The sequence below is a fragment of the Peromyscus leucopus genome, chromosome 1, assembly GCF_004664715.2.
Source record: "Peromyscus leucopus breed LL Stock chromosome 1, UCI_PerLeu_2.1, whole genome shotgun sequence".
Classification (NCBI taxonomy): Eukaryota; Metazoa; Chordata; class Mammalia; order Rodentia; family Cricetidae; genus Peromyscus; species Peromyscus leucopus.
Window position 1 is genome coordinate 172,431,121 of NC_051063.1, and position 11,526 is coordinate 172,442,646.

Genomic DNA, 11,526 nt, shown 5'->3' on the forward strand with positions numbered 1-11,526 from the left:
GGGGATTCTAGGCAGGGGCTCTACCACTGAGTCACACCCCAGCCCCTCACTGGGGGATTCTAGGCAGGTGCTCTACCACTGAGCCATACCCCCAGCCCCTCACTGGGGGATTCTAGGCAGGGGCTCTACCACTGAGCCACACCCCCAGTCCCTCACTGGGGGATTCTACCCCTGACAATCTTAAGCCCATTTTACCATTGTTTTAATTTTTTGTTATTGTTGGTTTTCTGTTATTGTTCTTTGAGACCGGGTCTCTGTGTTTTCCTGGCTGGCTGTCCTGTAACTCACCAGGCTGACCTTAAACTTAACAGAGTTCTACCTGCCTCTGCCTCTTGAGTGTTGGGATTAAAGGCTGTTTTTATTTTGAGAGGGTCTCACTAGGTTGCCTGGGCTGACTTTGGACTTACTCTGATCCTCTTGCCTCAGCCATTAACTACCTGGGATTACTGGCTTGCACCATGAGGTTCAGCAAGGCACCAGTTTTCCTTCTCAGCATAAATTAGAGCTGGTGGCATCCAAGTTGGGAGGGCGTGGTCAGCCCTTTGCTCTTGTTTCGGGCAAGGTAGCGGGAACCCTGGTAGCCTGACCTTAGCAAGAGGAAGTGACTCCACTGTGGCTGGGGATTCACAGTTTCAGAGTTCTCAGGCTTGCTTCTCACCCACTGGCCCCAGGCCTTCTTTGGGATGGTTCTCTGACTCCTCCATGTGTGGCCATGTATTCAGTGGCCTGTCCAGGTCACCGGGCACATGGGTGAACTAGGAGACAAGTGTTTGTGTGTGTGTGTACTGATGGAGGGCCGTGAGGAATTATACCGTCCAGGAGAGGGACTGCAAAGCCTCCTTGAAGAGGATAGAGCCAGTGTGGCAGCTCACGCCTATAGCCTTAGCTGAGGCAGGAGGGCAGCCTCAAGCTTAAGGCCAGGCTCAATTGCATAGCGAGACGCTGTTTCAGAAAAGCAGAGCGGCACTGCAGTTCAGGAAGGAGACCTTAGGAGGGCTCAGTGGCCTGGGGTGGGGTCCAGGCAGATAGGCGTCCTGCTGGCCTAGGGGGCGACCGAGCAGGTTTTGACGGAGGGATGTAGCAGGAATCTTAAAAGTTGTTATTAATAAAATCAAACCTGAGGTGAGTTATTGGGGTCAATGCTGGTAGATCAGAGAGATAGAACAAGCCACAGCTATCTCACCTTGCCGGATCCTCAGCTGGTCTTGTCTCCTCAGACTGGAGGCCTCTGAGTCCTCATCCGGAATGGGTCTCAGCTGAATTACTGCTCAAAAGCCTGAATGCTTAACCAGCCAAAATCTTCTAGTTTCTGGTCCTCACGCCTTATATACCTTTCTGCTTTCTACCACCACTCCCTGGGATTAAAGGCATGTGTCACCATGCTTGGCTGTTTCCAATGTGGCCTTGAACTCACAGAGATCCAGAGGGATTTCTATCTCTGGAATGCTAGGATCAAAGGTGTGAGTGCCACCATTTCCTAGCCTTTGTATCTAGTGGCTGTCTGTTCTCTGACCCCAGATAAATTTATTAGAGTACACAATATTTTGGGGAACACAATACCACCACAGAGGGAGGCTGTTTTGTGCCTAGGTGACTGTAAGTGGTCCTTCTCTGTAAAGGCTGGATAGTAGTTCCCAAGATTTAGGGGCTGGTTGGGGCTGCTCAAGTGATGTCTTCAGCAACAGGAAGCCAGGACACAGCTGCCATGGGACCGCATTCTGGCATCCAGGCTCTTAAGTATTCACAGGCTTCCCCCACCTTCCTCTGCCTACAGTGATCAACAAATACAAGCGTAGGCGATTTCAGAAAACCAAGAACCTACTAACAGGAGAGACAGAAGCTGACCCCGAAATGATCAAGGTAAGCAGAGGGGGGCTAGTGAGGCTCACGGTGTCACCTAGTTGCAGACAAGCCTTGGTCAGGCCAGGTGGCTCCACCTCTGTGACCTTCCCTGGGAGGATCCAGGGATGTGGCAGGTGCAGCAGGAGACGGCAGACAAGGTTAGCAGCACAGGCAGCCCTGGGGTGGATCTGGCCAGGAGTCCATCTCAGACAGGAACCCTTGCTCCAGGTTCCAGTGGCCGCAGATGGAGAGGCCGGATTGACACTGTGTGGCACAGAGCGGGCACTGGGGGTGGTGGCTGAACAAACCAGGGCCTTTCTCAGACGGCCCTGAGCTCACCTTTCTTTCCGCATGGTTTTGGGCAGGAGGCGTGGTCCCAGAGTGGAGTAGGGCCACACGACGAGAAGGGATGCAAGGGTGCTTTCTCTAGGCTAGGTGTGGTTTCATGTGCAGGACCAGCCTGTCTGTCTGTCTCCTGCCTTCTGGTGAGAAGGTGGAGGACCGGCGGATCTCAGCCTGCTGCCAGGCTCAGGTGATGGGCACGAGCGTGAGCCTCCCAGGCATGGCTGTGGCGGCTGCTCTCTGGCCCAGCTGTCATGGGAGGGCACGAGCAGTGGTGGCTGTGGGCCTGAGGCCTACCACTCATTTCCCGCCTCCCCGCAGAGGGCGGAGGACTATGGCCCTGTGGAAGTCATCTCACACTGGCACCCCAACATCACCATCAACATTGTGGATGACCACACGCCATGGGTGAAGGGCAGCGTGCCACCCCCACTGGACCAATGTAAGCCCGGCCGAAAGCTCAAGGCCCATGGCCTCCTCTTCCCCCGGCCCCGTCTGAGACCCTTGTAGTTGTATCCTGTCCTGACGCGCCGTGCCTCTGTCCTCGCTCCCATAGCCCTCCTGAGCCAGGGCCTGGCCACCGCGGGTGGGAGTTAGGCTGCAGAGCTGGTTTCTCACCGCGCTCTGTAGAGCTGGGGCACATGGCCCCAGTGTAAGCTGTGCTGGAGATGGCCTGAGTGGCCTGCCTGCCTTCGGGGCCACACCCTTTGCCACTCGGTTTTCCATTGAGATTCCGGGAGCCTTTTGCTCCTCGTGGTACAGTCAAGCAGTGCTGTGCGGTGTCTCGGCCAGGCTAAGCAGTGCCCCCCCCTCCCCCCCCCCCGTGTGTCCCCAGATGTGAAGTTTGATGCCGTGAGCGGTGACTACTACCCCATCATCTACTTCAATGACTACTGGAACTTGCAGAAGGATTACTACCCCATCAACGAGAGCCTGGCCAGCCTCCCGCTGCGCGTCTCGTTCTGCCCGCTCTCGCTGTGGCGCTGGCAGCTCTACGCCGCACAGAGTACCAAGTCACCGTGGAACTTCTTAGGTGACGAGCTGTATGAACAGTCGGACGAGGAACAGGATTCGGTGAAGGTGTGTGCGGTGGCCATGGCCAAGGGGAAGTGCAGACTCCCACTCAGGGTTCCCCCAGACCTGGTTTCACAACTGCCTAGGCTCCCCGCTCCAAGCGGTGGGCAGGAAGTGGGCCCCCAACCCTGGTGACCTGGCTCCCTGACTTCTGTCCTCTGCTTTCTCCCAGTGTCTTTTCTGTCCCTTCCTGTCTCCTCTATCATCATCTCGTGTGTTCTGGGGCTGGGCTGGGCCTCGGGTGGACGCCATCCCTCACTGTTCTTCCCTGTTCCTCCCTCGTACCTCGCCATCTCTGCCTCCAGTGTCAGCTCACTCTCCCCTGCCCTCCCCTGGCCCGCTTTCCTCTTGCCCTTAACACTGTCTCTCCGGTGGCCCTCGAGTGGGTCTGTGGAGGTCCTGCCTGGGATCCCAAGGGACATGTGGGGAAGGTTCTTGGAAGGGAGATGCCACAGCAAGGACAGGCCATGCTCATAAGCTCCTCTCCCCAGGTGGCCCTGCTGGAGACCAGCCCGTATCTGCTGGCCCTCACCATCATCGTCTCCATCGTCCACAGTGTCTTTGAGTTCCTGGCTTTCAAAAATGGTAAGCATGGGGGCCCGGGATGTCAAGGCAACTGGCAGAGGAGTATCTGCTTCCTGTTTCCTCCCCTGCCTGGGGTAGCTGAAGAGGGATAGTGACCAGGCAGAGCTCAGGGAGGGAGGGGCTGGGCCTGCTGCCTGGGCCAAGGCCAGGGTGGCAACACCAGGAAGCAGGGCGGGGAACTCCACAGCCGAGAGAAAGGGAAGCCCCGGGGCTGCTCCCAGTGCCCTGCCTGTCAGGGAGCCCAGCATGGAGCCACCCAGCTCGGGAACAGCCATCACTGCTCACCTCCAGGTGAGGAGGCAGAGACGGAGTGAACGAAACTGCCGGCCTGCAGCTCACCGCTCTGCTACGGCAGCCTGCCCGTGGCTCTGTCAGCTTCCCGGCCTGTGGCCCACAGTGTGGGGGTTGGGGGTACCCTGAAGCTCCTGGAATTGGCAGGAGTGATGGGCACCTCTGTCAGGCTGACACTGCACAGTGGAAGCTGCCTTCCAGAAGAGTTCTCAGTGTGGCCTCTCCCGAAGGCCTCACATGGGGAGCTTCCCCGTGCTCTGCTAGCCCTGGCCCCAGCGCCACAGAGCAACCCCAGACAACAAAACTGATAGAGCATTGCCCGAGAGGAGTGGGCAGGTGGGCCAGGGTCCATGCTCCTGTGTCTGTGGTCTAGCTTGACCTCTAGAAACCGGACGCCAGGGAGACCAGGAAATAGAAGGATGTTGTCAACTCAGGTTCCCCAGGTGTCCACATGGACACCAGAAACCAGGGCTTGTCCATGCCCCAAGGATAGCCTACAGCTGGAGTGGGAGGCCAGACGAGAAGGTCCCCAAGCACGTACCCTGGATCTTCCTGTCCAGGGGAAGTAGGGTGGTATTGTGTGATACTGACCTGGTGACCGCCCAGGTTCTACCATGCAAGGCTGTACACCTCAGGGTCGCTAGCCTTGTGCCCTTAGCACCTGAGTGTCCTCACTAGAAAACAGGGGACAAAACCCACGGTGCAGGGTGTTTCTGTCCCATATGTCATGGAGAAGGTCCTGTGTGCCCTCTGCTTTGGTGGGAGAGTGCAGCAGCCCAGGGAAGGTTGCTGATCACCTGTGCCCACACCCTCTGCAGACATCCAGTTCTGGAACAGCCGTCAGTCCCTGGAGGGTCTGTCAGTGCGCTCCGTGTTCTTTGGCGTTTTCCAGTCCTTTGTAGTTCTCCTCTACATACTGGACAATGAGACCAACTTCGTGGTACAGGTCAGCGTCTTCATTGGGGTCCTCATCGACCTCTGGAAGATTACCAAGGTCATGGATGTCCGGGTGAGTCGGGCACCGTATTGCTGTGTGACTTGTAGGGTGGGAAGGGGGTCGCCTGCCCAGCCAGGCCCTGCCTTGGTCTCTAGGGGTTTCCCGACGCCTGCCTGGCTCCCAGGACCTAGGGGATTTTCGCAACAGGGGATTTTTTTGGGGTCATATTAGGGCAGGGGAACTGGGAAGAGTAAGGAAGGGCAGGGGCCATTTCTGGCTGGGGAGGGGCAGGGGCCAGGTCCCAGCTGACCTTGACCTTCTTCCCGGTTCCAGCTGGACCGGGAGCACAGAGTGGCAGGAATCTTCCCCTGCCCAACCTTCAAAGACAAGTCCACCTACATTGAGTCTTCAACCAAAGTATATGATGATGTGAGTGACCCCACCATGACCCGGGGGTGGTCGCCAAGCACCCACACTCATGAGAGAGGCTGGGCCATCGGTCCTGCCTGCCGGTGTCACTGCCAGGCCTATGTCACCCCTGTGTTCCCCGCCTGCCACATCTACTTCCTGGCCAAGTCCAGAGTTCCCAGAGCCACCTGGAAATTCCCCTGGCCCAGCCTGCTGGACCAGGTGTGGGTGGCTGAGGACAAGGAGTCGGGTCACTGAACAGGGCCTGCAGAGCCAGCCCCAGCCCGTCCTGTGACCCCACAGATGGCGTTCCGGTACCTGTCATGGATCCTCTTCCCGCTGCTGGGCTGCTATGCCGTCTACAGCCTTCTCTACCTGGAGCACAAGGGCTGGTACTCGTGGGTGCTCAGCATGCTCTACGGCTTCCTGCTGACCTTTGGTGAGCAGGCCCCCTCTCCCCTGCCTGCAGGGCCTGGCCTTGCCCCACCTAGAGAGTGGTGCCAGCAGACCGACCATCTCAGGCCCTGCTCTCGTGCCACACTGAGCACTGCAGCCCGGCTCTGGCCCGAGGCTCTGGCCAGTAGGGGAGGCAGAGCCACTTGAGACGGTGGCCATCCATTGTGGGCAGGCATGGGAATAGGAGGCCCTAAGGAGGTTTCTGCCCTGGTCAGAGAGAGGAATGTGTGTGTTGGGGGACCCCAGAGTGCAGAGAGAAGGCAGGCACTCACAGTGAGGAGGAATACGGACAAGAAAGGGTACGCTTAGGTGGGGTTTAGGAACCATTCTGAGGAAAGGACGCCTAAACAGTCCCTAGAGATGACCGGGAGGGACCACACAAAGATCTGGGTGTGATGACTCACCAAACACGCTTAAAACTTGGGGAGCTGAGGTAGAGCTGAAGAATCTCTGAGGTCAAGGCATCCTGGCTATAGCCTAAGCCCCTGTCTCAAAAACAAAACAAAAATTGTTGGAAGGAAAACGCAAAGGCCCTGGGGTAGGCTCTGCTGGAGGGGCAGAGTGAGCTGGGGTGACTGGTGAGGGCCTGTCTTCCCTCAGGTTTCATCACCATGACACCCCAGCTCTTCATCAACTACAAGCTCAAGTCTGTGGCTCACTTGCCGTGGCGGATGCTCACCTACAAGGCCCTCAACACCTTCATCGATGACTTGTTTGCCTTTGTCATCAAGATGCCTGTCATGTACCGGATTGGCTGCCTGCGGGACGGTGAGGCCCAGGGGACGCAGGGACATGGGATGCAGTGGGCAGGAAGGAGCCTCGTTCTCCAGTGGGGTGGGCCATGTCCCTCACACCCGTCCTTCCCCCAGATGTGGTCTTCTTCATCTACCTCTACCAACGGTGGATCTACCGCGTCGACCCCACCCGCGTCAACGAGTTCGGTATGAGTGGAGAGGACGTCTCGGCAGTGGCATCTAGGGCCCAGGCGCCCACTGCGGCGGCGGCAGGGGCTCTCACACCTGCGTCCAGCACGGCGGTCACCGAAGAGGATGCCTCCACAGTCCCCAAAGCCACTCCTGGGGCCTGCACTGCCAGCCAGCCCCAGGAAGCCCCTCCAAAGCCAGCAGAGGACAAGAAAAAGGATTAGCCACTCGGGTCCTCCTCATCTGCTCCTGGTGACCACCACCCACCCCCGGCCCCTCACCTCCCCTCCCTGTCGCCCTCTTCCTGGACAGTTCGGGCCGGGGCGGCAGGAGGCCCCCTAGGGCCAAGGCCCAGTGTGTGAGATGGGGCCAGGCAGGCCGGGGCTGGCTGTATGTATGTGGGCACCATCGGTCGTCTTGTCTGTCCGTCTGTTCCTGTGTGTTTGCAGACATCTCGCCCTGCCAGCCCGGCACCATCGGGAATCATGGTGAAGCCAGTATGGCGCCGAGGGTGGGCCAAGCGGGGAAGGGGCCAGGGCTCCTCTGAGGGGTGCCTGTGGTCCTCCATCATCTTGTCCCTCGTCCCCTGACCACCCCGCTCCCAGACCGCCACCCTTTAACACAGTCTGGATTTAATAAATTCATATGGGTGTTTAACTTAAGCTCAACCACAGCACCTCCTCTGCCTTCCTTGCCTGGAACGGGCAGCTGGCTCGGGTCTGGGAGGGAGACCTGGAGGTCAAGGACAGGGAATTTTAAACACTGCTGACCTCGCATGAGCAATGCCCTGGGTTTAATCCCCAGCACTGCATAAACCAGTCATGGTGCTCCCTGCTCGTAAGTCAACTAACCTGGGCTACAAGCAGCCCTGTCTTTTTTTATTATAAGCCACAGTCGTCCTAGGGTCCCCCATGCTATATATATAGCCTCCATGGTTCTGTGGGTTGCAATCTGATCGTTCTTTATTTTATATCTAGAGTCTACTTATGAGTGAATACATACCATGTTTGTCCTGGGTCTGGGTTACCTCACTCAGGATGTTTTTTTCTAGTTCCATCCATTAAGCAGCCCTGTCTTAAAGAGATGGTAGGTGAAGGCATTTGCTGCGCAACCCTGACAACCTGGGTTTGCATTGTGCCACAAGGCCACAGTCTGATCACTAGAACACACACAAGGCAGAAAGGAGGAGGGAACCGAGGGCAGTGATGTCTGCCTACACACACAGACACACATACCTTAGACTCCCATGAGGCTGCCGCCGGCTGACGGAGGCCACTGCCAAGAGGGACAGTCCCTAGTCAACACTCCTGGATGGGGCTTGTACCAATTCACCTGGGCTGCAGCAGGACAGTGAATTCTTGGGGGCCACTGCAGTGTCCCTGAACAGTGTTGGCTTCAAGGACCCAGGTGAGCTGTCAGTACCCGGAGCTGGCTCTGTTTACCTACTCCAGAGAAGTGGCAGCCACTGGAGTCTTTACTGTGTCTTCCCAGACACTACAGTTGTCCATGCTGCAAGGAGGCCCTGGACTAAGTAACCCAAGGTTCCTTCAGGTTCCACCTGGTTCCCTACCCTGTGGAGTGATGCGTGGAAGTCAGAGGTCCTTACTCACAGGGCAGTGTGGGTGTTGTACCCATTCTGCTTGCTGGGCTCCTATTCTACCTGCTGTGGCTCCCCAGTGTCCTCAGAAGAATACAAAACTCCTATTGGGTGAGATCTTGGGGTCTTTCCTGGGACCCAAGTACCCCCAGGATGCATTGGTGTTTCTTCTAGGACACCTCTCACCCTCGAGTCCTGAGGCTCTCATAATAGCTCTGCCCACTGGTATATCATGGCAGTGTGACTGTCCCTTCACTGGACCAAGACATACTTGTGAGAACATGGCTAGGGTTGTCTTGGTGACTGCCATGTCCATTTGCTTTCACAGACATCTGAACATATCCAGAGCACTTACTGGGGTGATGGATGGGGTATATAATATTCAGTCAATTGCTCCCAAGCCCCTCTGGGCAGAGACAGCATAGGACAATTCTGGTGTACACAGGAGGGACCAACATCATTCCAGAGCAGCCTTGTGAAGCTCACAACCTGTCCGGAACCCTAGAAACTTGTGCACAATGGCCTTACTTCATCCTTGATTTTGAGAGGCCAAGGAAGGAAGATTTGAAGTTCTTGGCCAGCCTGGGCTACAAAACAGGACTTAGCATGGTGGCACACGCCTGTCATCCCAGCACTTGGGAGGTGGAGGCAGGAGGGTCGGGAGTTCAAGGTCATCCTCACTGACTGTGAATGGAGTCAGACCAGCCTGGGCTATGTGACACTGAAACAATGAAAAAAGGAAACCCCGCTCATGTGCCTTGTGCTGTCTTAAGCTTCCAGAACAGCACCCAGCACTGTTACATTATGTAACCATATTTTCACGTTCACAACATCCCTTTGAAGTTTGTGCTGTTGTTTATCTGTACCTCCAGATGAGAAATTCGGCGTTTTTTACAGCTGGGCACGGGGGTATACACCTTTAATCTCAGCACTCAGGAGGCAGAGGCTAGCCTGGTCTGTGTAGCCTGACAAGGAGTTAGAGGTTTGAATGGTGCAGGCGCATGGAAGAGCAATGACAAAGGGTCAACTGTACCATGTCCTTATTGAACCCTCACAACAACATCCTGTTGGGGAAAACTCAAGTCCAGAGTGGGAAATCAATTGCCTAGAGTCATATCACCGTCCAGAAAACCTAGGATTTGAGCACAAAATACTTGATTCAGAACCCTGAAGTTAGAACTTCTTTTGGGAGACTGCTTATTTTTTGAGGCAGGGTCTTGCTATAGGTAGTCCAGACTAGCCTAGAACTCATTGCAATCCCCTACCTTTCAAGTGTTGAAATTACTAGTGTGAGCCATCTTGTCTGGTGCTCAGATTTGCTCTTGATTTCACAGTCCTACTATCTCGGACCCAAGACTGGTGTGAACCACCATGCCAGCTTGGCACTTGCTTTCTCGATGCTGGGCAACCAACCTAGGTGCTCTTGCATGCTAGGCAGGGGCTCTACCACTGAGCCACGCCCCAGCCCCTCACTGGGGGATTCTAGGCAGGGGCTCTACCACTGAGCCACACCCCAGCCCCTCACTGGGGGACTCTAGGCAGGGGCTCTACCACAGCCACAGCCCAGCCCCTCACTGGGGGATTCTAGGCAGGGGCTCTACCACTGAGCCACACCCCAGCCCCTCACTGGGGGATTCTAGGCAGGGGCTCTACCACTGAGCCACACCCCCAGCCCCTCACTGGGGGACTCTAGGCAGGGGCTCTACCACTGAGCCACACCCCAGCCCCTCACTGGGGGATTCTAGGCAGGGGCTCTACCACTGAGCCACACCCCAGCCCCTCACTGGGGGATTCTAGGCAGGGGTTCTACCACTGAGACACACCCCTAGCCCCTCACTGGGGGATTCTAGGCAGAAAAACCCCTTGTTTTTTCTCCTTTTCCCCTCTTGGTTTTGTTTGTGCTGAGACAAGGCCCTGCTACGTAGCCATTGTCCTGGAATTCACTACTTGTCAGTGAATCTCCTCTTCTCCAGGACATATACCTGGCTACAATATTTTTGTGTGCTGCTGAGGATACAACCTAGGGCCTCATACATGTTAGGCAAGCAGTCTACCACAAGCCATATCCTCAGCCCTACAGTTGGAAAGCCTAAAGGAAAACACTGATGTGGCTGGTAAGCCTGAGGATGAAGCTTATACTATGGGAAATGTCCACCTTGGACTTACCTACTACACTGGTACATTATCCATCTGGTGCAAAAAGAAAAATAATACAGTTTCCTATGAAAGTTACATGATATTCCCATTTTCATAGTCATCAAATTATATGCTCTATTAGAAAGCAGGCACACTCCTGATTATTTATGGTCCTTGACTGTTTATGTGCAATGGCATAGTTGGGAATTAAGACCATTTGGCCCTTAAAGTCTGGGTCTAATGTGTTTCATAGCAAGAAAAAGTTTGCTCTTAGCTGGGCATGATAGTAGGTGCCTGTGATCCCAGCACTCAGAAGACTGAGGCAGGAGGATTGTCATGGGTTCAATGCCAGCCTGAGCTACATAGCAAAATCAAAACAACGCTCTTTGCTTTGCTCTGTAGCAGTGGTTACCGGCGTCACCCCATTCACTGCTGCAGTTTTCTGTCTCCTGGGAGCAGGAACGGGGCCTGGTTTCAGCTGTCATAAAGAGATCACCAAGGGGCTGAGACCGTAGCTCAGTTGGTAGAGTGCTCTTCTAACATGCATGAAGCCCTGGGTACAATCCTCAGTATTGCATAAACTAGGTGGTGGTGCATGCCTATCGCCCCAGCACTTGGGAGGTGAAGGCAGAAGGACCTGAAGTTCAAGGTCATCCTTAGCTATACGGAGAACTGGGAGCCAGTCTGGGCTAGATGAGACCCTATCTCAAATTTTTTAAGTAAAAACAAATGATCATCAATGGCGACTAACTTCCCGCTCCTGACGTCCCTTCAGCCCGAGACACAGCAGGTTCAAGTCCTGGTGAGGGAGCAAGGGGTGGCCGTTTCTTAGCTTGTTCTGCGGGTAGGGGGCGAGTGGACTCCAGCAGGCCTCAGTGGTCTAGGCCAGCGCAATGGGCAGCGACACGCACCAGACCCTGCGCAGTGCCAAGCCT

The 11,526-nt window shown here is 55.7% G+C and overlaps 1 protein-coding gene across 1 annotated transcript in view; it reads left to right on the forward strand.

Annotated features, from left to right (window-relative positions):
- The window catches only part of Clptm1 (CLPTM1 regulator of GABA type A receptor forward trafficking), a 30,903-nt gene extending 23,377 nt beyond the window's left edge, over positions 1-7,526 (forward strand). Inside the window, exons 6-14 of the mRNA XM_028893829.2 lie at positions 1,775-1,860; positions 2,506-2,626; positions 3,020-3,264; positions 3,750-3,843; positions 4,953-5,143; positions 5,405-5,500; positions 5,783-5,918; positions 6,536-6,703; positions 6,805-7,526. Of these exons, the coding sequence (XP_028749662.1) occupies positions 1,775-1,860; positions 2,506-2,626; positions 3,020-3,264; positions 3,750-3,843; positions 4,953-5,143; positions 5,405-5,500; positions 5,783-5,918; positions 6,536-6,703; positions 6,805-7,082 (1,415 nt within the window). The 3' untranslated portion in view covers positions 7,083-7,526. The remainder of the gene's footprint in view (positions 1-1,774; positions 1,861-2,505; positions 2,627-3,019; positions 3,265-3,749; positions 3,844-4,952; positions 5,144-5,404; positions 5,501-5,782; positions 5,919-6,535; positions 6,704-6,804) is intronic.
- The last annotated feature ends 4,000 nt before the right edge of the window (positions 7,527-11,526 follow it).